Source organism: Psammomys obesus, unplaced genomic scaffold (genome assembly GCF_907164565.1).
Source record: "Psammomys obesus unplaced genomic scaffold, mPsaObe1.curated_primary_1811, whole genome shotgun sequence".
In the NCBI taxonomy this organism is placed as follows: Eukaryota; Metazoa; Chordata; class Mammalia; order Rodentia; family Muridae; genus Psammomys; species Psammomys obesus.
The window spans coordinates 9,831,225-9,858,141 of NW_026596234.1; the positions used below are offsets into that span (position 1 = coordinate 9,831,225).

The 26,917-nt window shown below is 53.3% G+C and overlaps 1 protein-coding gene across 1 annotated transcript; it reads left to right on the forward strand.

The window, feature by feature from the left end:
* The first annotated feature begins 1,611 nt into the window (after positions 1-1,611).
* Kcng1 (potassium voltage-gated channel modifier subfamily G member 1) lies at positions 1,612-21,604 on the forward strand. Its single transcript, XM_055596144.1, has 3 exons — positions 1,612-1,655; positions 13,290-14,096; positions 18,682-21,604. The coding sequence occupies exons 2-3, from the start codon at positions 13,317-13,319 to the stop codon at positions 19,450-19,452; spliced, it is 1,551 nt and encodes a 516-aa protein (XP_055452119.1). The 5' UTR covers positions 1,612-1,655; positions 13,290-13,316; the 3' UTR covers positions 19,453-21,604.
* Positions 21,605-26,917: the final 5,313 nt, after the last annotated feature.

The following is a 26,917-nucleotide window of genomic DNA, read 5'->3' on the forward strand; positions in this document are numbered from 1 at the left end:
GGACAGTGCTGGTGAAGAGGCAACTTTGAAGTCCCGAGGTGTGGAAGATGCCAGCCAGAAGGAAGCCAGCACAGTCCTCGCTCTGGTAGAGCCTGAGACTCAGTAGAAAGCAAGAAAGATGGAATCCGGGTCCTTCTATCCGAGGAAGCAGGGGCCCGCTACAAGCCCCAAGGACCAGCCACACTCTCAACATGGGACCAGGGAGCGTTGGCCACCAGAGTCCACACACCCTGGGAACCCTTATGCTGGCCTCCACTATGTCCCTCCATCACACTGGCTCCAGGTCTCTCTGCATCCCAGAAACCTTTGTTTTGTCCCTTAGTGGGGTCTCTTTGCAAATCTTCCAAAGATTTCTCTTAGCATCTGGCCCAGTGTTCTGGCGCCTCCTCAGTCTTTGTTCCATCCAAAGAGCCTCTCCTCCCTGTAGCTCCTGTTCCTGCAGTCTCAACCCTGCCTCTCCTGGGGAGGCCTCTGCAGAAGCAGGAGAGTTCTTGGCCACCTACCTACCCGCTGAGGCTGGGTGAACTCAAAGCTTACACCCTAAGGCTAAGCCTAAGGCTCTCCGTAAAGAAGCCCCAAGAATCAAGAATCGGAGATCCCCCTGCTTCCCTGATGGAGCAGGAAGAAGGGACAGTACCAGTCAAGTTCCCCAAGTTCACCCTGCCCTCCCCAGGACCCAGAGACTTCAGGGCCGGGTCCCAGCGCCAGAGTCCAGTGGGACAGTGGGACTGTGCGCAACTATGACATAGTGAAGGGCACCCATTCTTCTGCTATGGTGACACCCTGGGCCGCAGGGCAGGAAGGATCCAAGGTCAGCAGGGGAGAAGACAGGTGATGTGACCTGCGTGGCCCTCTTAGAAGGTGTTTAGGTGAAGCGCGCGTGGGGTTCCTGGGCTGGCACGCATAAAGTGCCCTCCGGAAGTGACACTCGCCGTGCCCGCGACAGGTCGGCGAGGGGTCCACGACTTGGCGTGAGCGTGGACCTCCTGAGGACACCGCGATAGGGCGATAGCGCGTGTGGCATTCCCAAGCTAGGGACTCACGTGGGGAGTGAGGCTCGGGTCCTGGCACTCTCTGAGCCTAGGGTGGGAGGGCTGCGCCATTGTCCCGGGACCACCAGCAGAACCCGAGACCGGAGAGGTGGCTGCGCTGCGCCGGCCAGGAGCCCGGAGAGGAGGAGGACTTAAAGGCCACCACAGGCAGGCAGGGGCCGGCAGGGCGCGGGAGAGGGGGAAAGGGACGGGACGAGGAGAGAGCGGCGCCGCGCTCGGCCAGGACCCGGCCTCCGAGAAGGTTCGGGTCGGGTCCCCCCGCGGCTCCCGCCGCCGCCGCCCGCCCCTCTCCCCGCCCCGCGCAGTCCCCTCCTTCCGTCCCGCCTCCTGCCCCGCCACCTCCCTCAGCTGCTGCCGCGCCGCGTTGCCGGCGCACTTGCAGCCCGGCGGGCACCAGGAGGCGAAGGCGGGACGGCCGGGGGTCCGAGCGCGCAGGCCAGCGGCCCCGGGGCCAAAGTTTGCCAGCAGCCGGGGGAGGCCAGGCGGGCGCCACGTGCCGCTCGCCGCCGGCTCTCGCATCCTCACCCCCGGCCTCGCTGCGCCGGAGGACGGAGCCGCGGCCCGGCTAGCTGCTAGGCGGGGACGCTGCGACGGGAACTTAAGGTGGGAACTTCGCGGGCTACAGCCCGGCAGGACCCTGCTCCTGCAAGCGGCGCTCCGGGCTCTGCACGTGGCCGCGGCCCCGGGATCCCCTGCGGATGCCGAGGAGCCCGGGGCCGTGCGGGATGCACCCATGCGACCGCGGTTTGGTCCAGCCCCGGATCCACTCGAGAGGTCCCCGGGACGCGAAGTGCGCTCTGACTTCGCATGCAGGATTCTGGGGGTCCCCCGGGAGGAGCTGGACTGCAGAGGAATCTTTCTCTTGCTGGGTTCACTGTCAGTAGGCAAGGAAGGCAGCACCCCCAACATTGAGTCATTCATTAATTAGAACTCGGAGGGGGCTTATGGACCACCTACTGTGTGCAAGGCCCTGAAGACATTTCCGTGGTCCTAGGCCTCAGCATCTAGTGGGGAACTTAGAGGTCTCAGGGTACCCGAGTTTGAGTGGCCCGGCTTTGCTTACAGTTTGCTTACAGTTTTGGGTGTGGATGGAGAAGAGTCAATTTTTTTTCATTCTCTGAGTTGTACAAAAATTGGTTGAGCACCTACTGTGCGCCTCTCAATATGTCAAGCACTCGGTGCTCACAATGACCAAAGTGGAGACAGGCTAATATGGGCGAAGCTCTCCGGGGGGTTAGGTAGCGGTTGAGACTCAGAGTCTATCTCAGAAGGTCACACAGCCAGCCAGGGTGGTCAGGAGCAGCAGCCATGTGTATTGGAGATATACAGTTGGTGCATAATGCATTCATTCTTAAGGGGGTTTGGCTCCTGGGAAGGAAGAAGTGAGCTTTTAAAAGCTCTTTGGGGAGGGGGGAGGGATGGAGCGGCTAAAAAGGTTCATCTACTGTTAGGTGAACACAGCCTCCTAGGGATGGGGTTTATAAGCTAGGCTATCCAGTGTGTCACACTGGCCTTCCAGTGTGACATTTTCTTAACGGCTTGCAATTTGGATGCACTTAAGGGGTGCCAGGCACCAGAGTTCCCCAAGTGGATGATAGGCACGTTCACCCCCTTCAGTGACACCTGAGCTAAGTGCAGAGGGTGGGGAGGGGAGGGGAGGGGGCAGGGACTGGTTCCATTCATTGGAGAGGGCAGGAAGCGCCTGCCTCTAGATCTAGGTAGACACTCTTTGGGGTCTGTTTGACAACAGACACACACATCACACTCAGAGCCACTGTGGGGTGTCTCACCAATGAATACACCTCCAGGTTCAGTGGTGCCCCTGGAGATTAAGGCAGTGGGGTGAGCACACGGTGGGTTTTTCTTCCTGTAGGTTTATAGGCTTTTGCAGGTTTGCAGAGGCACCTGCTGGGTGGGGGGTGGGGTGGGGGATCAGGCTAGGCTTGGAGGCATGGCCCCAGGAGATTGCTCCTACCAGCCCAGCTCTGAGCCAACCCATTCCAGTGGAAAAATGTCTGCCGTGGGACACACTCCATACCCACAGGGGACCAGTGCACCAAAAACAAGATACCCAGAGCCTTTCCCCAGAGCAGGAGGACCCAGGCCGCCCTATAGCCTGATGAGACAGGCCTGGGAGTTGAGCTCTCTGCTCTGTAGGCTGCTGGACTCTGGCAAGAGGGGAGCCATCTGCCCCAGGGACAGAAAGACAGGGCTGTTTCCTGAGTGCAGACAGCGTCTCACAGGGGCTGCCTTTCTCCGAGAAGCCACTCTGGGTCGGCTGCCTAAACCCAGAAACGGAACCCTCCTCCCCCAGCCTCTCCCCTATGGAAATGGCGGCTGGTAATACCACCTAAAAAGAATCAATAAAAACAGAAGGTGGAGGAGGCTGTCGAGAGCCTTGGTGTGTCTGTTTACCTGGCAGACTGTCCTTAACAAAGTCAGCATATGAATCTGCCACAGGATCGGAACAGGGCCTCAAGCCTACACCTGCCCCAACAGGCACTAGGCTTATCATCCCCTCCTTTCTGCTGAGCCCTATGGGCAGGCATTTGATCTGGTGCTGTCTCCAGGTCCCGGTCACTTCTCTGTTTTAACCTGTGTTCCCCAATCTCTACCATAAAGAAACAAAAGATGAAAGATGGCTAGGTCAGTAAGCAAACCCTAGGACCTAAATTTGATCCCCAGGAACAAAAGAAAAAAAAGGGGGGGGGGAGGTTGGGATCCCAGGGTGGAGGAGGCAGGGACTGACCACAGGTGATTCCTGAGGCTCAGTTGTCTGCTAGCCCAGAGAGAGGCCCTGCCTCAAAAACAAGTGGGCAGTGACAGAAACAACAGCTAAGGTTGTCCCTGGGTGTGCACACACCACACACACACACACACACACACACACACACACACACACACACGAAGAGACTGATGGAAAAGGTGTCCTGGACACAGTTCTAAAAAGTCCCTGGTAGAAGACAGGTGTGAACCAGCAACCATTTTGACAGCAGCAGAACCTGGTGGGCTAAAGAGGTAGCCTGCCTATTTGATCCTGGGGAGACCTGAACTTTTCCTCATTTGGGTTCAGGTGAGGTGTGGAGAAGGAGCCTGCTTCCCGGCATGGAATCCCCCAGGGACTCTGACCCCCTACTCTCTGGAGGCAATGCTGAGGTCTGTGGGGATGATGGATGGCAGGTGGCAAAGGCAGACGTCCACACACAGCGTTGAGGAGGGGAGGGGGCAGCATGCAAGGCAGGCTGATAGCTGGATCTGTTATAATTAACGATTTAATTGGGGGTGAATGCAGCATGACCAGCCTCTGAGTCAGCCCAGCCAGGAGCCCTAATCCTGACAGATGAGGCTCACAGAAGAGATGAGAAACACAGGGCGCCTCGGGTCCCCTACTTCAAGTTAGGAACAGTGGACCAGGGGACAAAGCCAAGTCACCAAAAGCTTAAGAAACAAATACTCTAACTTCCAGAAATTTGCCTAGGGGTTTGAGTTAGGGTTGTGCTTTTGTACAATAGTGTTTATCAGCATCTCAAGAGTTTGGAGAGGTAATTAGTCCAAATCGCGTCTCACTGAGTAAAATCAATGCATCTTCTGGGGAGAACCCACCTCCCCGTACCTTCTCCAGCTCCCAGAGTCCTCCTGTATTCCTTGGCTCATGGCCAGGCCTCAATGTAACCCCTGCAACCACAGTCCTATCCCTGGAGGACACAGTGATGACCCAGAGCTCAACAAAAACAGCGACACTGTTGGTTTCCTGCCCTGATCTTCTGCAAATACTAAGAGGATGTCATTTTCCAGCCTGCATAGTCAGTCATCTGCTTCTCCCCCGAGGCCTTTCCAAAAGCTTAAGGTCCAGTTCCTCTCAGAAATGGTATCTGTCCTGGTCCCCACAATGACAGTTAGAATTCAGGGTCCCACAGACTATTGCTGCCCCTCACTGCCAGGCATGAGTGCTTGTTTCACAGAGCCTCAGTTTCCCCATATTGTCTTTCAGGAAAGAATGTAAGCACCTGGAGTTAGGGCCCCAGCATCACACCTTGGTGCTTAGCGAGTGTGCTGTGGAGGGACATCTGGGGAGTCACTGTTGATGGCCAGGTGGGGTGTAGCACTCTTTCTGCATCCTACCTACCCTGAAAAAAGATACCAAGAGCATCTCAGAAAGGATGAGCTGAAAAAAAGCAGAAGACAGACCAACCTGGAAAGGCCCTAGGAGGGCCCTTAGGTGTCAGGACCAACATGCAGAAGAAGTTTGTGGAACCCTTTCATTGAGGACCTTAGGACTCAGGTGTTGTCACTGAAGGCCACAGAAACCTCCACTCCCCAGCCTCAGAGCAGTGATGCAGGAGACTCTATTAGCTCTCATTTTAAGGGGCAGGAGAAAGCTCTGTGAGCCCAGAGGGTATGGCTGGCTGGCTTGAGGGCAGGGTTCTTTACAGGAGCAGTGTCCATGGTTTGACACATCAGGCATGGATGTTTTGTCCTTTGCCATTAATCCCCCCCTCAGATCTAGGCCCCAACCCCTTGAGCTCCTGCCCTGAGCCCACGGTGGGCCCAGTGCTACTTAGACACCTTCCTCTGAATGAACACTTATCTTTAGAAATGGTTGCTGGGCTTCGGTCACAGCTCCCAACCCCTATTTTCCTTCCAGGAGAAAGGGATAAGAAACAGCCTAGGGCTTGCCTGTGGGTCTCTGGGCTCCTGGAGGAGAATGGGCTGGAGACAACCCCAAGGGAGATGACTGACAGATGGAAAGGGAGGGGCTCCGGTTCTGCGGTGAAGCCTTAAGATGCCGAGATGAGCAGTTTGGAGGGAGGCTCCTTGCATCCATCCCCTGGGTTCTCCAGGCATCTATAAAGCCTCCCTCCCACTTCTCTTTGGGATGGTTGCTGCTGAAGGAGCCAGACAGGCTGGTTTCAGGGCCGAGGGACCCTAGGAGGGAGCCAGGCTCTGGTGTCCCTGCTGGGCACCCAGGACAATTCCCCAGCTGGAAGCTTCATGGGGGCTTGTGCTTTTTGTTCATCTGTTGTAACCTAGGCAACCCCAAGTTGTGGGACTGGGACCCACCTCCACCCCCTAGCTGGCTTCCTCCTCAACCAGATGATAGCCGAGCTATCTTGTCTCCCCTATTTTTCTCCTTCCTTCCAGTTCCCAGGCGTACTCTTCTTCCCACCTGCCTCCAGCACCCTCCATGTAACACACAGATCCTTCTGTGTGTTTTAGTCCTGGTCCAGGTAATGTGATCATTTGCATAAACAGCATGGTGCTGTAAACTTCTGTCGCTTTTCCCACTTGGCTTGTGTCTCAAAGACCCAGTTGTTCTCTGATCGTAGACCACAGTCCTTGCCTCTTCTGTCTTGCTCTAGCAAGACTCACCAAACTGGTCCCTGGGGATGGATGCTGGGAACTTCTTCCCATTGCCACAAGTAAAGGGGGTGACATTCTTCTATCTTGTTCATCCCTGAGATCAGATCCCCATGAAGCAGACCCCCAGCCAAAGATTTAAAGCTAAGAAATGTATTATGTCAGTGCCTGCCATCAACTCTGTGAGTGGGAAATAGACTCTGGAGCAGGGTTCTGGAGCCATAGGGAAACAGCATTCCTTAACAGCACAGGATGGCCTCTCCCAAGGGCCGGCCAGACAACACTCCCTTCAGCCCTGGGTTATGGGAGTCAGGTGGTGCTGAGTTCAACTCCTGGCAGGTCAGTTCAGGCCGGACACCTTGGCTGGTGGTTGAAGATGGGTGATAGACACTTCTCAGAGCTAAGGCTGAAATAGCAGGTGTCTGTTGGCCAGACACTGGGCCAAACACATCACTCATGCCATCCCTTCACCATAATTCAAGTGGGAAGGAACTGTTTGCATCACCATTTTACAAATGCAGAAGCCCAAAGTCATAAAGCAACCAGCCTATTTCAAAGCTAATGGGCTCTTCTGCTCCTACCCGCAAGTAAGCAAATCAGCTGATTCACGCCTGGGAAAGGAGGACCAGCTCGGTCTCTGCCATCCCCTGTATTTACTACCTCCTCTTCCTCTCCCTCCTCCTCCTCTCTCTCCTCTTCTTCTTTCTCCTCCTCCTCTTTAACAAGGTCTTACTACATAGCCCTGGCTGGTCTGGAACCCATTCTGTAGACCAGGGTAGCCTAAAATTCACAGAGATCCGCCTGCCCCTGCTTCCTGAATGCCGGGATTAAAGGCATGGAGCCACCACACTTGTATTCTTACTGCCTCAAACTGAATGGTTTAAGATAATCCACATTGATGGCCTTGTGGTTCTGGAAACCATAGGTTTAAAGTGGGCTTAGTGGCTAACACTGGGAGCTGGGGAGACCACGCCCCTTTCTGGTTGTTCAGGAAACCCTTGCCTTGCCTGCCTTAACTTCTTCTGGTGGCTGCCAGCACTTGTGGCTCCCAGCTATACCTCTGTCTTCAAAGCTGCTGGTAGCCTACAGCCCTTAGCAACCTTCCCCGGTCTGTAGCCTCGGGTCCTGTGTGTACCGTGCTCACGGGGTCCAGGTATTGGACGTGTTTGCCTGGGGTGACTGTCTTCCTGATGCACTGACGGCTGGGGTCTGATGTGGGGGCCACTCCAATAGGGTGCTGGGCTGCTAGCCTGGCCCCTTCCTGCACCACTGCCGGTTCATACCCTCATCAGACCACAGGCTGGTCAGGTGGGCTCTGGCGCTCTGAGCCACCTGGAAGAGCCTCCATCCTGCTATCTCCTACACCGATGCTGCATCCTCCCTGGTCCATCCATCCTCTACACCTCATCAGGGGCTCCTTCTCACTCACGCCTGTCTTGGTGCCAGTCACCACTGTAAGTGGGAATCACCCTCCTCTCTTGTGTCCTAGCCCAGGTCCTCAGTAGCTTCTACCTCCACACCCACTGAGGACATGCCAGCCTCCAGTCCCCTCCACCTGTCCTAGCCTTGCTCATCTCTTCCCATTGCAGTCTCTTGCCCCCAAGAACGCTCCTGACGCTGCCCGGAAAGCCCTGCCTCACACAGGTTAAACCTAAGCTGCTCCCTGTGACCCACAAGGCCTCTACACCTGCACCTCTGGCCTCCAGATACATCTCCTGCCCTCATGCCCCTTTGTCTTGTCTTCCTCTTTGCCCACCCTTCAAGCTTAACCATCGAAGCACACTTGTGAGGCTGTTCCCTCCACCCAGAATAACCAACCTGAAGACTCACAAGGTCCTGCCCCGTGTCCCAGCCTCTGAGAAGTGCCACCCCCGGGCTTCTCCAGATAATGGTGCCACCCCATGGTCACCCTTCACCACACGGGCTCTGGCTCCTCACAGCAGTCACTATACCCTGAAGGTACTGGCGCACTCAGGTGGAAACTGTGTCCCTCTGTCCACCATCAGCTACATGAGAACAGAGGCAGGACCTGGCTTGCTCTCCAATGATGTGTCCCCAGACCCAGCATAGCACCTAATACACAGAAAGAAGAAATGACCCAACCCTTCCACAGCCCCTTCCCCAGCCAGCAGCTACTCATGAGCCTCCACAGCCCCTGCCTCCCACCCACATAACTAACTCAGTGAAAGGACAGACATAATCCTTGGAAGGGATCAGGCTGGAGAAAGCAGCGCTCGCGTACAGGAACTGGCTGAAAGCTGTTTGATGAAGAAACCTAAAAATGCCAGCCGTCCTCCTGTGCCCATCAGATTAGCTATCAGCAGAACCACAGCTGGGAGAAGTGTGCCCAATCCCTCCTTCAGCAGTTCAGTCCTTTGACCCTCCCGATGAGCTCCCGCTTGAAGGAAACCTTATCTGCCTCATTCACCCGTCACTGTCATGTCCGAATAGCCTGCTGTGTGGGAATCTCACTGTGGGGCAGGGGACCCAAGGAGATGCTGAAGGGCAACCTCTGCCCTGGGGCAAGTGGGTGTGCGAGGGAGACCCCTGGAGAGAAGAGGACTCACCTATGAGCCTCTGCTGGGTAACGAGGCTTCCAGGCTGTTCCAGCCAAGTAGAGCACGGCTTTTCCTCTTGTCTTTGGTGGCACAATAAAGTGGCAGAGCCGAAAAGCATTGCACTCTCTCAGAGCACCTAAAAGGGATTGTTCCCACGCCTCTGAGGGATCCCGGAAGGCTTAGCCCGAGGACATGGGTTCCAATTGTAGGAGAAGTGAAAAGCTCCCAGCCACTCTAAAATGCTGACATTTGACTTCAAACAGGTGCAGCCTAGTTTCCCAAAACTCCGATTCCCCAGAGACAAGACAGAGCAGGGGTACTAAGCCTCCATCAGCGCTCCTGTGGGGAGGAGGCTCCTGGAAGTGAGCACCTTCCCTGCTTGGGCTCCCCTTAAATCAGCTGTGCATCCCCATAGGAAGGAGGCCCCCTAAGCACCCCTACCCCAGACTGGATACCCAGACTGGATATTGGAAATGGCAGCCTCCACCGGCACCGCTTGCTTGCTTGCTTGCTTGCTTGCTTGCTTCAGGATTTGGAAGGAGCAATGGTTTGGTTTGGTTTTGAAATGGGTCCTTGTGTAACCGAGGCTGGCCTCCACTTTGCTTTGTAGCATCAGTAGGAAAACACTGCTTTCTTGCCTCCGAAAGGAAGAAGAGGCAGTTCCCTCTGGAGCCAAGTCTAAGTGGTCATGGCCCCGGAAAACAGACTGAAGTTTCCGCAAATAGCATGTTCTACTATGAAAGTGGTTATGTGAGATCTTATTAGTTACAGAACAAAGAAAGACAGAAATCAAAGTACTTGCCAAGTACAGAAGTGGGGGTTACAGGTAGGTGAGTCAGCAAATTTAGTAGGAATCTAGTCTAAGGTCTCCATAGTCACAAGGATATTAGGACAGACACGGGTGTGGGCAATGAATGGCTTTCAACGGGACTAAAAATAACCCAGGATAATTTGGTTCTGGTCTGCAGCATTTTAATCTTCCAAGTTCAGTCATTTGGCATCATAGAATATTTAGCACAGGCGCAGCCTCGTTCCCCTCTGTTTTTGTCTGTCTGTCTCTGTCTCTCTGTCTCTCTCTCTCTCTGAACTTCAGTTCACATTAGCAAAGAACAATTTTAAACATACAACTCCCCTGCCTCCACCACCCAAGTGCTGGTGTTATTGGGGTACACCACCATGCTCAGGTTCTGTGGAGCTGGGCACAAGCCCGGGGCTTCCTTTGTGCTGGGCAGGCCCTCTACCACCAGAGCCGCAGGCCCAGCTGTTTCTGTCTCTATGGTCTGGAGAGGTCGCTCAGCAGTTAAAAGCATTGGCTGCTCTTTCAGAGGGCCTGGGTTCAATCCCCAGTAGCCGCACAGCAGCTCATAAGGATCTGTAATTCCAGTTCTAGGGGACTGACACCCCTACCTGTTCCGGCACTCATATACATTCATGCAAGGAAAACACCCACACGTGTAAATTTTTAACATGTTTTAATTATTTTTTTTTAAAAGCCACTCATGGTGGCACAGACCTTTATTCCCAACACTCAAGAGGCAGAAGCAGGTAGATCTCTGAGTTCGAGGCCAGCCTGGTCTATAAAGCAAGTTTCAGAACAGCGAGGGCTACACTGAGAAACCCTGTCTTGGAAAAAAAAACTATATATATATACAGTCTGGGGCTAGAGAGATGACTCAGCTCTTAAGAGCACTGGCTGTTCTTCCAGAGGACCAGAGTTCAATTCCTAGCACCCATGTGGCGGCTCACAGCCCCTAATTCCAACCCCTCCATGGGCAGTGCGCACTTGCAGTGTAGACATACATGCAGACAAAATACCCATTTATGTTAGTATTTTTAAAGACCATGTCTCACTGTATACCCATACTGTCAACTCAGTAATCCGCTCGCCTCAGCCTCCCCGGTGCTAGGATTACAGACAAGCACTACCAAGCCCCAGCTATGAATGAGGATCTTAAAAAGCCAAGTGTTACCTAAGCGTGATGATGCTGTAATCCCAGCACCAACCCCATGGCGCTGAGGCAGGAGGATCACAGTTCCAAGAGCAACCTGGGCTACCCAGTGAGACTGGGAGAAGGGCAAAATACTAAATATTTGCTACTTGCCTATGTATCCATTTAGTTCTAGAAGGGTCTTTTGAGTAATACGAGGTCTCAAATGCCTACAGTACTGGAAGGAAACATGTGAGTGGGCGAGAGTGGGTGTGAGGGAGACCGTGGGAAGCAGTTAAAACTACCGTAGACGAGCCGGGCGGTGATGGCACACACCTCTAATCCCAGCACTCAGGTGGCGGGGGGGGGGGTGGATCTCTGAGGCCAGCCTGGTCTACATAGTGAGTTCCAGGACAGCCAAGGCTACACAGAGAAACCCTGTCTTGAAACAACAAAAACAAACAAAAAGACTGCAGTTGACTAGAGCCAGCCTGAAATGCACAGCCAATTCTCAACTGGAATTCGGGCCATGAATACCTATTTTTACATGAAGTTTCTTAATGATCAGAAGTACTCATGAACCAGGCTGAACCAACGAGCTGGAGACAGCTCAGCTACCTCGTTCCCTGGGTGCAGAACATTCACTCAGGCTGGAAGGAAGGAGTTTGTAATTGCTGATGTTCTGACCTTTGTTTTCTAAAGCTGGCATGTGCTGCTCACTTATCCACAATAAATGCTCTCATCTAGCGAGCAGGTCTTGGAGCCTTTACACTGCTGGGTGCAGGGATCCAGAGATGAATCAGGCATGGTTCCTCCCCCGGGGAGCAGACGGTCCACAGAAGGATCCAAGCTTGCACACAGATAATCGTAAAACTGTGTACACAATGGGGCTAAGAGCATGGCTCAGTGAGTAAAATGCTTGTTGCTCCAGCATGAGGACCCGAGTTTAAATCCTCAACTCCCATGTGAAAAGCCAGGCTTAGATGAATGTGCCTGTAGCCCCAGCACTGGGGGACGGAGAAAAATAGATGCCATGAGTTCACTGACTAGACAGCCAAGCTGAAGCAGCAAGCGTCTGGCTCAGTGAGAGATCCTGCCTCAAGGCAACAAGGTGGAGAGTGATTGAGGGAGACTCTTGATGGCCTCCCCGTCCTTAGCATGCATGCACATGGGAACATGCACACACACACACACACACACACACACACACACACGGGCAGATTTATTTTGAAGCACCTGGAGAAGCCAGGGTTGGCTCTGTCCTCAAGGTGACATTTGCCAACAGGTGAGCAAAACGGGCCCTGTCTCGATAATCAGCCATTCCTTTGCCTTTTATGAACCTGCTTCCTGTTTGAGGAAGCCATACAAGGTGTTGAGATAACCGATACTACAATAAGCAGCCAGGATTGAGCGCCTGGCCCGTGTCAGGCGCTGAGTCCTCTCTGATCCTGTGACATGGTTTACACAGATAAGCCCCTTTCACAGGTGAGTGACTTACCTGGACCTCACTACCAGGGCTTTTACTCTCAGCATTTGGGATAGTCAGGGCCAGATGACCGTGGCAGGGGCTGTCACAAGCACTGTAGGCTGTCAGGTTAGCTGCCTCCCTGGCCCTTCTGCTAAGAGCCAGGAGAACTGCCCAACGCTTCCATCAAAACCACCTCAGACATTGCTACATGCCCCGTGTGGTCCAAGTCAGCTCTACCTGAGAGCCGTGGCCCATGCTAAGCTGTCTTTCTCAGCTGTGCCATTTGGTGAAAAGTTAGCAGGGCTGGGGATGCCACTCTGCAGAGAGCCTACCCAGCATGCACCTAGGTTCGGTCTTCGGTGCCTCACATACCCAGGGCTAGCCCAACCCCAGGGCCCTACTCTGGTCCTCATGAACCCACTCCAGTTACCACCACCACCTCCAAATCCCAACATGAGGAAGCCAGAGCCTCGCCTAGGGCAGGTGAAAGGACCCTTAAGCAAGCCTGGTGACTGAGTTCCAGCCCCAGAGCCTTGTGGAAATGGATGGAGAGAACCAACTCCACAAAATTGTCCTCTACCTTTCACACACACACACACACACACACACACACACACACACACACACGGTGCTTAAGAACACTGGTTTCTCTTGGTCAGTTCTCAGCACTCACATGACAGCTCACAACCACCTATAACTTCATTTCCAGGCAAACTAACACCCCCCCCGACTGGCCTCCTCAGACACCGGCACACCTGACACACACACAGACAAATGGGCGTGCAAACAGACACATAGATAAATATTTAAAACCCACAGTAGTATTTTTTTAAAATAAAATAAAAATACATATTCCATCGTCAGCGAGGGGGGCTCAGCTAAGCCTCAGGGGACACCAAGGCCCTCTCCTCCTTCTCCTTCTCAGGTCCAAGAGGGATGTGAAGCCCCAAAAATGACCCTGTTACCGGGAGACAACTCGGACTACGACTACAGCGCCTTGAGCTGTGCCTCCGAGGCCTCCTTCCACCCGGCCTTCCTCCCACAGCGCCAGGCCATCAAGGGCGTCTTCTACCGCAGGGCCCAGAGGCTGAGGCCGCAGGACGACCTGCACCAGAGCAGCTGCCTCGGGGACCGCAGGCGACAGATCATCATTAACGTGGGCGGCATCAAGTATTCCCTCCCCTGGACCACGCTGGACGAGTTCCCGCTGACACGGCTGGGCCAGCTCAAGGCCTGCACCAACTTCGACGACATCCTGAGCGTGTGCGACGACTATGACGTCACCTGCAACGAGTTCTTCTTCGACCGGAACCCGGGGGCCTTCGGCACCATCCTCACCTTCCTGCGGGCCGGCAAGCTGCGCCTGCTGCGGGAGATGTGCGCGCTGTCCTTCCAGGAGGAGCTGCTCTACTGGGGCATCGCCGAGGACCACCTGGACGGCTGCTGCAAGCGCCGGTACCTGCAGAAGATCGAGGAGTTTGCCGAGATGATGGAGCGGGAGGAGGAGGAGGAGGAGGAGCCGCTGGACAGTGAGGACCAAGACAGCGAGGGCCCAGCCGCCAGCGAGGGACGCCTGAGCCGCTGCATGAGGAGGCTGCGCGACATGGTGGAGAGGCCACACTCCGGGCTGCCTGGCAAGGTGTTTGCCTGCCTGTCCGTCCTCTTTGTCACCGTCACTGCCGTCAATCTGTCTGTCAGCACCCTGCCCAGCCTGCGGGAGGAGGAGGAACAGGTAAGACCCTCCCTGATTCTGAAGACTGCCTAGAACTTCCTTTGCCATTACTGCCTTCCCCCGGGAGGCCTTGAAGTCGTGCTGTGTTGGCAGCCATCTTCTCCGCCTGGCTCCCTGATAAGCTGTGAGTGCCCTGGAGTCAGCCGCCGACAAAGAGGTCAGCCTCTTCTGCATCTTGCGTGAGTGAGTCCATGGGTGATGTGACCCTCGGCATGCCAGCCTCTGAGCTGGGCACATGCAGAGGCCATTAAAACTGACCTCACAGACCAGAGACCTCTCTCCCCCTCCCTCTGTCCCTTGTACAGTAACATACCAAACATGTTTTCTTAGTCTGTGTGTTTGGGCATGTCCCCACAGGACGAGCATGTTTCTGTGCACAGTAAGAAATCGCTTGTAGCCTGCAGTGTTGGCGCCTGCCTTTGATCCCAGCACTCCTCGGGAGGCAGAGGCGGGTGGATCTCTGTGAATTCCAGGCCAGCCTGGTCTACAGAGCAGGACAGCCAAGGCTACACAGAGAAACCCTGTCTCGAAAAAAAGACAGAAAAGAAAAAAGAAAGTAGTTGCATGTAAGACATTTACTCTCAGCCTTGGCCGAGTGCTCTCAGAAGCTACTAGAGCCTGGAGAGACAGGACTCGGCTTCCATCTTCCCTTCCCAGCAGGTCCTCCTATAACTCCACCGGGGATGTGTTCTCACACCACCCAGCAAGTGAGGACACTGAGGCAGACAGGGCAGTTTGCCAAGTTCAGGCTCATGGACTCCATGGCCTATATGCCCCCACACAGCAGCTGAGGGCCCAGGATAGCCCCACAGAAGTACATGGCCTGCCTGCCCACAACTCCCCCAAACTGGACTTGGTTGAAGTCTTCAGAAATAAGGTGTTTTGCGTACAGAAACGCACACTTTTCTGACTTTTCTGACGGAGGACAACGAAATGCGTTTGCCAAGAGCCAGGTACACAGGGAGGTCCTCTAGGGAGTCTGCCTACCTGTGAGAGCCCTGAGCTTCTGGGGTTGTGACTCCTACCCACACATGAAGGAGCCAGGTACACCCTGTACAGGCATTTGAGACATAAGTTCAATAGCATGAAGTAAGCACGAATGCTTTGCTGGCCCGCACTTACTGAGCACCAGCTGTACAGCCTGCATGGGCTAAGCCTTTTATGTCATTAGACCTAACCTTAGAAGTCCTTACCCAAGAAGGTCCCTTTCGTCTACAGATGTCGTGAAGGATGTGGTCGTCACGGCTACATTTACAACCCAGAGAGAATTTGCTGGCATGGTTTTATACACTGAGTTTTTTAAACAATCTTAAGAAAACATTTTACCAACAAAATTAACTTTTGATAATCACAGGGACTGGGGACAAGGAGGGAGGGCTGGAGCCAGACAGCCTGAGCCTGAGTCCCATCTCACCACTCTGGCTGCACAGCTGTGGGAAAGTGAGTAGACCATTCTATTCCTTAATTTCTCCACCTGCTCAGTGGACTATAAATGCTGTTCTGACCATTCATTTCAGTGAGTAGGTCTGTGTAAAGAGATTAGAAATGGAACCTGGCATGTTATTTAGTGTAGATTTTGCTTCGGCTCCATCATTTTGTGAGGCCGACCAAGCCTTACCATGTATCCCAGGTTGGCTGGAAACTCAGAGCAATCCTCCTGCTTCAGCCTCCTGAATACTAGGATTTTCACCACTAGCTCCAATATTTTTTGTTTTGTTTTTGAGACAGGGTTTTTCTGTGTGAAAGATCCCTGGCTGTCCTGGACTCGACTTTGTAGACCAGGTTAGCCTCGAACTCATGGCCTCCCAGGTGCTGGGATTAAAGATGTATGCCATCACACCGGCTAGCTCCAATATTCTTGATCCTAATGTTTTTCAATATTTATTCTATTATTTCATGTTCATGCGGTGGCAGAATGGGGACACCCTCAGAGTCCAGAAGGAGGACACTGGATACCCTGAAGTTAGACTGTCATGAGCCATCTGACGTGGTGCTGGGAACTGAACTCAGGTCCTCCTGAGTGGCTAAGCACACTTAACCACTGAGCCATTTCTCCAACACCTTCCCCCACCTTGATCCTAACTTTATCAGGAAAACATTGTCGAAGCCACACTGATGGAACTTCTGGCCCTGTTTTGTTTTGGGTTTTCCATGTGGTGCTGGAGGTGGAGCCCAGGCCCCCACAACGGCTGGGCAAGTGTTCTGTCATTGTGCTATATTCTCCAAACATGGTAGCACTTGTTTTTGTACTGTGTGTACGTGTGTGTGATGTGCGGGCATGGGTAGGAGTACATATTGAGCAGGGATGTGAGTGAAGGCCGAGAGTTCAAATGTTTTCTTAATTGACCTATGCTTTTGTTGTTGTTGTTGTTGAGGCTGGATCTCTTACTGAGAGCTTGCCAATCCTGGCTAATCTGGCTACCCAGCTAATCTGAATCCTGTCTTTGCCTCCAGAGCACAGATTGCAGAGGCTGCCACACCTGCCTGGATTTTACCTGGGTCCTGGGGGTCCTCACAGCAAGTGCTTTGCCCATTCAATTACCCACAGCCTCCTGTCTTTAAAAAAAAAAAAAAAAAAAAAAACAAGTAAACAAGCCAGGTGTGACGGCCACACTTTTAATCTCAGCACTTAGGGAGGCAGAGCAGGTGGATCTGAGGCCAGCCTGGTCTACAGAGGGAGGAGTTTCAGGATAGCCAGGGCTACATAAAGAAACACTGTCTCAAAAATAGATAAATAATTTGAAAACCAACAAATAAGCAAACAGGACAGGGTGCTGTGAGTCTACAAGGATCAGAAGTTCTAGGTCATCCTCCACTACCCTGTCCTGAAAGAACCAAATAGAAAAAGAGAAATAATAATCACTAGCTGTCTTGATTTTATTTATTTGTCATTATTATTATTTGTAGCTTGCCTTTGATATTTTATGGATTCTTCTTCTCCACCCTTTATCCTTCCCCCATCCCATTTCACCCCTACAACTAGAGAGGAGAGAAAGAAAGAAAGAGGAAAGACATAGAGAGAGATTCTTGAATCTAATTTCTTTGTTTCTTCTTTGATCAAGACTAACAAACCACAACCAACTCTCCTGAATGACCAACAATCCCTCAACCCCCATCTTGGAGCTCTAGCACTTATATACCCTCTGAAAAGTTCCCAGAATTCCAAACATCACACAATCGCAGAAACTATCTGCAGCTGCTAGAGCATGAGGCAAATCATAGTCAGCTGCTGCGGACAGTCTGAAGCGGCCCCTCGGCCCTACACCTGGGATGAAAACGAAAACGATATTCTTATAGTATTTGTGTGTGTGTTTTTGGTTTTGTTGTTGTTGTTGTTGTTGTTTTGTTTGTTTGTTTTTTTAGAAACCAAAATTCCAGAATTCTCACAATTGTTATTATTTATTTTGATTTTTTGATACAGAGTCTCTCTCTGTAGCCCTGGCCTGTCCCGGAACTCACTCTGTAAACCAGGCTGGTCTTGAATTCACAGAGATCCGCCTGCCTCTGCTTCCCAAGTGCTCGGATTAAAGGTGTGTGCCACCATGCCCAGCCCTGGACTTCTTTATGTCAGTGGCAATGATCTTTGGCTTTATTTGGCGGCCAGCCAGATTCACTGTGGCGCCTGGTCCAAGAGCAGACGTCTGAGGGCCTACTGTATACAGGCACTGCAGGGGAGTCAGCGCCTGGGACAAGTCTTCATGTTTCCAAGTGTATTGGGCTTAGTTGGGTTGGTGGCACCCTGCTCCATAACCACACCACAAGAGGGGCGGGGCTTGTGTGAGAGGCCTGAACACCTAGGGCGATGCAGGAGGGCTTCCCACCCTAGAGGCTGGAGACATCAGAGTCCTCGGGTCAGATCACGTCCCCGGGCTGGAGTGGTCCCCTGAGCACCGAGTCATGATCAGAAGCCTTCTTGGTGGCTCTCAACCTTTCTCGTGCTTTCTCCACCCTTTAATAACAATATTCACATTGCAGCGGCCTCCGACCATAAAAAAAATTATTTCATCACTCCTTCACAACTGTAATTTCACTACTGTTCTGAACTGTGATGTAAATATCTGATATGCGAGATATTTGATACAAGAGTCATGCCCCAAGGGGTCACGACCCACAGGCTGAGAACCGCTGCTTTAAGCCGTCTCCAGCTGGGATGCTGTACCAAGGCTCCTTTGACCTCTTGAGGGCTGTGTGCTGGGAGGATGCTAGCTGGAATGAGGGGAGGGGCTGGCATGCGGCTGCCTGAGTTTCGTGGGTTGCGTCATCCCAGCCCTTGTATCAGTATTCTGAAATACAAACGATGAAAAAGGAAATGGAGGGAGGGAGAAGGGAGGAAAACACCCACAAGGCAGGGGAGCACCAGCGGCTGCAAGGGTGGGATTGCCTAAGCTGAGTTAAGGGGGGGGGGTCCAGAACCCAGGAGCCTGGGCGGCAGCTGCAGACCAGTCCGTCTGGAGATCAGGATCGACAACAGCCAGAGAGACGCCCCAGGGCCTGGTGGCAGGGAGAGGCAGGGGAGCTGGGTGTCCTCCCAGGCTAGAGCTGCCCTGCTGACTTCGGGTGTGACCCCTGCCCTGTCCCTCCACAGGGTCAATGTTCCCGGATGTGCCACAACGTCTTCATCGTGGAGTCGGTGTGCGTGGGCTGGTTTTCCCTTGAGTTCCTGCTGCGGTTCATCCAGGCACCCAGCAAGTTCGCCTTCCTGCGGAATCCGCTGACCCTCATCGACCTGGTGGCCATCCTGCCATACTACGTCACCCTGCTGGTGGATGGCGCTGCCTCCAGCCGCCGCAAGCCGAGCACCGGAAACAGCTACCTGGACAAGGTTGGGCTGGTGCTGCGCGTGCTTCGGGCGCTTCGCATCCTCTACGTGATGCGCCTGGCCCGACACTCACTGGGGCTGCAGACCCTGGGCCTCACAGCCCGTCGCTGCACGCGTGAGTTCGGGCTTCTGCTGCTTTTCCTGTGCGTGGCCATTGCCCTCTTTGCCCCGCTGCTCTACGTCATCGAGAATGAGATGGCGGACAGCCCCGAATTCACCAGCATCCCTGCCTGCTACTGGTGGGCCGTCATCACCATGACAACCGTGGGCTATGGAGACATGGTACCCAGGAGCACGCCGGGCCAGGTGGTGGCTCTGAGCAGCATCCTCAGTGGGATCCTGCTCATGGCCTTCCCTGTCACCTCCATCTTCCACACTTTCTCCCGCTCTTACCTGGAACTCAAGCAGGAACAGGAAAGGGTGCTGATCCGCAGGGCCCAGTACCTCATGAAAACCAAGTCCCAGCTCAGTGGCATGTCCCAGGACAGTGACATCTTGTTTGGAAGCGCCTCTTCAGACACTAGGGACAACAACTGAGGCAAGAGGACACCCCTGCCCCGCCTGCCAGCTGCAGCTTCATGCAACCACCGTCGCCACCGACGCCTGGAAAAGGACTTAGTGCTTTCAAGTCCAGCCCTGGCTTGGGACTGACTTGAGCGAGCCACACCACAGAGCGCATACATGCCACCTCACCGGGAGTCCCCGCCCTCCCTCTAAGCCCAGAAGTGAAAAAGAAGCTAGCAGGAGCCAGTACCTCACCCAACCCGGCCTCGCATCTGTTTCCCTCCCTCGGAAGCTGACTGGCTCCCTTTACCATGTAGAGAACACACCCAGCAAAACCCGCATACTCCGGGACTGCTTGGAGAAAAGCAGACAGCAGGCAGCCACATGTGACTTTAGTGTTTGGCCATGGAAAGAAGAAAAAAACCTGCCGTTGGGACCTTCAAGAAAGGAGCTGTGTCTCAGAGATGCCAGCTTTGGGGTACCAGAAGTGAAAGGACCGTGTTGCTGGGGTGTCTGGGCTGGTGGGTCACGGGTAGGATGGGGGAACAGTGAACAGACAGACCTTTAGGGAGCCTGCCACAGATGCTGCGTTCAAGCTGCTGCTGCTCCTGACTCCTGCGCCTGTCCTTCCTCCTTCATCCTGCTGTTTCTCCCCGTGTCCTCTTTTGCTCCTTGAGGGCCCTCTTTTCAGACTCCCCTCATCCCGGTTGGGGCAGGCACCAACCAGCCAATCCGCTCTGCTGATTTCAGAGGTGAAATTGCTTCATTTTATGGTTTAAAAGTCAGTGAGATCTTAGCCTACTTCGATTTATTTTAATGTTAAACCCCCTCCCCAAAAAAAGCACTTTATACCCCTTTACCTTGGCCTCAGTCTAAACCCACAGTGGACCAAGCTTCCATCGGGGGAGGTTCCCTCCATCCCCAGAAGTCTAGGGAATGTGGGGAAAACCTCCTCTGTGCCCTCAAAGGGAGCCACTCTCTCAAGTGGCCTCAAGAAGTATAGTTTGTGCACCAAGAGGGATCCCAAGCCAACCTAGAAGATTCCATCCCAGCCTGAGTCTTGGGTGCCTGGCACTGAGGGAACACATGGCATACATCCTGGATACACGCATACGCACGCGCACACACACGTGCAACCACGAACGCACACGCTTGTCCGAAGCCTCATGGTGCGAGCAGCTTTTTTTACTGCGTCATCCCACAGCCCAGCTGCCTTCTCTCTGTCCAGCAGCAGAAAGTGGGCTTGAAATACCCCCAACCCTGCCCACTGCCCCAGTCTCCAGCGTCTCCTGAACCTCCACACCTGTTCAGACATTGCACTTCCTGCCTCCCTTCAGACACGCCCAACCCTCCCCACCTCACCGTGGGCCTCTCCACACCTGCCGAGATGCCCTCCCTGCCGAACACGGTGTGCCTAACCTGTTCCTTTCTCTGCCTCCCTGTCCTTAGCGCCCACACCTGCAGCTTCACCACTCTCTCCTTTCCCTGCTGAACCTTCACCAAGGGAAAGCCCTTTCCTTATTTCAAGGCACCTGAGCTCTGCTCTGTGTCCTGCAGGACCAGCTGTGCATATTGGCAGGGACTGGAAATCGGTCCCATGCTGCCTCCCAGGACCTCGTTCAGGGGTCAGCACCTAACAGGTGCTCAGAAAACATCGAAAAAAAAGAAAACACAAAAAAACACAGAATAAAGGGGAAACGGCAAAAAGGAACAGAGATGGAAAACTGTGTCCACTGCAGCTTAGATCCGAAATGTCCCCAACTGTCTAGAGCCATACCACCCCAAATGTGCCTGATATCATCTAAAATGTCACCCAGAAGCTCACATGTCAAAGACTTGGTTCTGATATAGCAGCATTCAGAGGTGGGATCCCCGGTAATGGGATCACAAGGGCCCTGACCCCATCGTTGGATCAACCCTGATAAATCCACAGCTTCAGTGGCTACTAGGGACTGGAAGAGGGGGTGGGACCCTGTTGGAGGAAGTCAGTCATCAAGGGTATGCCCTTGGATGGTGTGTTGCCCCCGATAACTTCCTCTTGCTCTCTCTCTGCTTCCTGGCTGCAGTGAGGGGAGCAGCTGAGCTCCACCAAGATGCCCCTCCCGGGATGCTGCACCTTGTGGGCCAGAAATGATGGAGCCAAGTGACCGTGGTGAAACCAGAAACCAAAATAAACCTTCCCTCCTTCAAGCCACTATCCTCTGGTGTTTTGTCATAGCAACGCAAAGCTACCTGTCACAGTGTTTATTTTTGAACGCTGGAGGCTGGGTCCCTGGAGCATCCCCACCATCTCCTTATCTCAAGGGGAGACACAGCCATCTCTGAACAGCACACCCACAAGTAGGCAGAGTGGAAACACGGTCCAAGCCCCCGGGGCCTCCTTAAAAGCTCCTGTGGCACCTGCTTTCCAGTGACTCAGACCTGCAAAGTAAATTTTCCTACTAATTAACATCACCTTCCCTGGACCAGCAGGTGTCACAGCCCAGTGCTGCCATCATCGCCATCATCATGGTAACACCTCAGAGTGGTGGCAAGCCCTTTCGCCCTCAAAGGTGGCTGTGAGAGACAGCCTAAGGATGCACTGAGCAGGGTGTGAAGGGGAGCCTTCTGAAGTCAGAGTGAGAAAATAAATGCTGCCTGTTGGGGAGGGGACTCTCAGACTGAGGATGGGGTCTGGAAGGGTGGAGAAGATGGGGTCTACGTGTCTGGGATCTCTAGCCTTTCCTTGCAGATTTCACTTTGCTCTGGTGAGTAAGGCTAAAGCCTAGATTGCCACCACCCAGGACCTTAGGTGGGGACCAAGGACTACAGATTCCACCAACAGCAGAGAGGACCCAGAGGTAGGGCACCTAGGACATGAAGCAAACTGTTCCAGAAGAGAGGACAACCTCTAGGCCAGGCATTTTGTCCTCTTAACCAGGGACTCGCTGTTCCACGGCCTGAGGCTGCAAAGCCACTGTGGTCAGAGCCAGGTGAGCGATGCATCCGTCTGGTGTGACCTAGGCCTTGTCTCACCTAGCCAGGCCTCCCTACTGACCCGGATGGCCTTGCGTGAAAACCTTGGCATCAGGCTTGCCAAGTCACTGTCAGTCTCTAAGTTACATGGTAACCCCCTCCTGGGACCTGTCAGACACCTCTTCACAGTTGCAGGGGACCACAGCAGAACCCCAAGCCTGCCTCTGGGTGGCCCTAGACCAAAGCAGAGTGACAGGGCCCCCTGTCTCTGTCGCAGAGGTGAGCGGAAGGACCAGAAGATTCAGCAATCAAGACTCAGATACTTTAATGCTTTCCAGCTTTAAAATTCAGATCCTGCCAAAAATACACCTTGAGGAACACTTCAAGATTTTTACATAAAAACAAAGCTGACTGCTCACATTTGCTCCCATCTTTGTCCCCATGTCCTGATGTACCTAGGTGACACATTGTTATGTAGCCAGAGCCTGTCTCTGAGGAGGACATACAGGAGGGAGCTGACGGTGGCTGTGAACACCTCAGCACATTCCCTTAGAAGAATGGGGAAGCCATCAGCCACACCTTCCCTGCAGGCAACACCAGGAACCAAGGCCTGATCTTTGTGAGGACCACACAGTGATAGGGTGAATATTCGAATTTGGCAGGAAAGAAACCAGTCGGTGACTTAGCAGAGTGACAGGGTCGGGGGAGGCAGAGCACAGCCTCTTTTGTGTAGGCAGGTGACATCTGTAAGCCCAGATACTCCAGAGGCTGAAGCAGAAGGATTGCAAATTCAGTGCCTGCGTGGGCCCCAGAGGAACTTCAGGGCCACCCTGGGCAACTCTGTGAGAGTCTGTCTCAAAGTAAAAAGTGCAGAGAAGGTTGGGGATAATATCTCAGGGACACAGCATTCCCGAGGCCTGGACTTTTAGCCTCAATACCTCAAAAAGTATTTTATTTTTTTGTTTTGTTTTGTTTTTTGAGACAGGGTTTTTCTGTGTAGCCCTGGCTGTCTAGCTGTTCTGGAGCTAGCTTTGTAGAAATGTATATGTCTGTTCAGAGAAGGACTCACAAAGGAAATGACACCAAGTAGAGAGAGCAGCGATTCAAGCAGAAAGGAGGGATGTTCTAAAGCACCCAGAGGTAGGGGTCATTCCACCGATCTTAGAGAGAGCTGAGGGCAGACACACACTGCTGGGCCACCGTAGAAGCCATTGTATGCAGGTATTGGGACCTGGCCTCTGGCTTCCTTCTAGCATCCCTCTCCACGCTGCCCCATCTCTCACTACCTTCCCTCACCTCCCCTTCAGGTGTCCCCTTCTCAGGTCTCACACCTCCTCTTCAGGTGGCCCCTCTCTTCAGGAGCTCTTCCACCTCCCAGCTGACTTGTGCTCTCTGCCTCTCTGCTTTTCCGGTTTCCTCTCTTTCCTGCCCTCAGTCCTGCGGCCCACGGACCCTGTCAGATCTCCCTCATATATGCTCAGAGCCAATTCTGCCTGGCACCCCAACCCTTGCTCACTGATATGTGCCCCCCCAACTCCTACCCTGTTTCCTGAGCATTTTCTCCTTTTCAGCTACACCCACCTCTTCTCTAGTCACCAAAGACCAAGTGCAGTCACCACTTCCTGGGTCTCAGTCCCTAGAGATTGTCATATTCAAAACCCACCTCCAGAGCCCTGACCCAACCACTTCCTGGGCAGGGTGGGTACTGCAGCACACAGTTCCCATGCTGTGTGCATTAGAACCAGGCATCCGGCAGCTAGGGACAGTCCCTCTGCCCCAGAGACCAGGGCCACTCCCCCTTCTTCATCTGGTCCTCACACAAAAGCTACAGGAAAAGCCTCACTGTGGGCCTCCCTGCCCCTCACACCTCCTACCTGGCATCTCCCTGTGCCCCTCCCCTGGGGGAACATGCTACTCTCCAGTGACATGCTCTCTACCTATGGCATGGTGACATCCATGACTGGCTGGCCTGGCCCCACACACTTCAGTAAAAGTCAAGCCTCTGTTTATTTATGGTCCTGGCAATAGAAGCCATGGCCTCACCCATGCTAGGCAGACCCTCTGCTCCGAGCGTCCCTTCCAGCCTCTTTTTATTTTTCATCTTAAGGCAGGCTCATAAAGTCCAGGCAAGCCTTGAACTTGTGATTTCCTCCTGCCTCAGCCTCCAGTATTCCTGATATTACAGGCTTATATGAGCAGACTCAGCTTAAACCTGTATTTTAAATACCTCCTTAGCCATCTCTGAAACCCTTATTAGCAAATGATACATTACACGTTTGTTTGTTTGTTTGTTTGTTTGTTTGTTTGTGAGATTTTTGATGCTCAGCCTCTTGAAGACAGGAAGCTTCTCAGAGAACCCTGTCTGGGACAGAGCCCGGCCCACACTGGCCCACATGTACCTGCTGGATTCCTGTGTTCACAGCCTCCCCAGGTCACCCTGGGATTCCATCCTGTCCATTCCATCGCTGTCCAGCAGCTGTCTTTTGTGCCCCATCAGACGGAAGCAGAGGGGCTGTGGGGATGGTGTCCCAACCATGAAAAGCTCTTTTCAGAAAAGAACACACTGTTCACCCAAACGACCTGTAAATATCCAGGCTTGGCTTTGAGAGAAAGTCACTAAACAGCATCCTTTAAAAAGGGGGGGCAGGGAGGTGGGATAGAGGTGGAAATGGAGGAGCGGAGGGAGGGAGGGGAAGAAGAGGGAAAGAAAGGAACTAGCTCCTGAGGCCATGTGGCTTCGAGACTCCTACTGTATATATTCTGAACACAGAAAAGAGTGTCCGTCCCTAGTGACAAGTCCGGTTAAGAGGTGGCTGGAGCTTGTCTGTGAAGGGACCACAGTAGGAAGCGCCTCACTTCAGAAGGTTAAGGGCACAGCACCTGTAGGGCAGTGACCGCACACCAAGGCACCTGGGGACAAGATTCTAGGGGGAAATGTTGCCATTCGGTCATCCTCTGGCCTCAGCAGGTGGCCTATCCCCTAGAGAGCTTCCAGGGAGTGCTTTAGTTTCATGGGGAGCTAAGATGGAGGGGGCACCAGAAGCAGACACCTGAACACCTGGAAGCTGGAAGACCTGAGTGGTCCTGCCAGCCCTTCACAGTCTCCACGACGTCACCGTCTTGTCGTGGAAGTGCAGGCTGGGACAATGACGGAGGTGGCCCTGATGCAGAGCAGTTCATCTCCTGGATGATGTTGTAGCGTGAACAGGAAAAGGCTGGAGTGGCGATCAGTCACCATCGCTTGTGGTGGCCGAGCAGCAACTGTGACACTGCTGGCTACTGAGTGCTACTCTCCTCCGTCACTCTGGCAGACCCCACCTGTTCGTCCCAGGGTCAGTTCTCAGTCCCAGGGTCGGTTCTCAGGTAGCGCCAGCTGAGGTAAGTCCATCTCTCCTCAAGTCAAAGGACATGCGATCCAGTGGCCGCTCGGAGACCCTGTGGGAAGCTGAAGCCCTCTGCCTCCTCTCTGCTTGGGTATGTCCTGGGCACATGAGGGATCGATGCTGCCAGTGGCAGGTTTGGGACCTAGGCCTCTGTGAGTCAAGGCCAGCCTGATTTACATAGTGAGTTCCAGGCTAGCCAGGGCTACATAGTGAGACTCTGTTTCAAGAATAAAATTAAAATAAAATAAAATAATAAAATAAATAAAATAAAATAATAAAATAAAATAAAATAAAAAAAGGGGCTGGAGAGGTGGCTCAGGGATGAAAAGCACTTCTTGTTCTTCCGGTGGACCGGAGTTCAGTTCCCAGCATCCACATGGTGCCTCACAACCATCTGTTCCAAGGTGCACACACACCTTCTGGGGCACATGCAAAACATTCACAAAATATCTTAAATTTTTTCAATTAAAAACAAAGATGGGCCCCGTTTCCAGACCCTGGAGCTTACGTTGCCGCTTCCGTCTCCAGCGAGCCAGAACTGCAAACCTAAAGACGTTTGCGCTAAGTCTTAATATCCCCAGTGTTGGTGAGTGAGGAAGAACGCACTGCCAGGTCCGTCGGGGAAAGGCCAAGGCGCTAGGGCCCGCTAGAGGCTGGAAGACCTGTCAGCGAGTGCTGTTTGCCAGGGCCACCGGCAAGCCTCTGCGCATGCGCACAGCTCTCTGCTGCCCTTTGGCTCTGGGAGCTGCTCCAACAACTTGACTTGGTTGTTTGTGTTTGGGCACGTTTCTGTCCTTTCGCTTGCATAGTGACCCAGCCCTGTCCTTGTGCAAATTCATTTTTAATACCCCGTCCTGTGGAGTGCTCGCTTTCACTTAACTGCGTACTAGCTGACACACGCTCAGCACTCCTAATGTTTGAAGATCCAGAATGCCAACCATGCCTCCACGCTGAGGAATGCTAAGGACACGTAACAAACCTTTATTCCTGTAGCCCAAGGCTGAATGATCTCGAAATGAACTAGTTTGTTTGAAAAAAAAAAAAAACAAAAAACAAAAAACAAAGCTGGTGAAGCCGAGAGGTGGTGGCGCACTCCTTTGATTCTAGCACTCACAGGGCAGAGGCAGGTGGGTCTCTGATTATGAAGCCAGCCTGGTCTA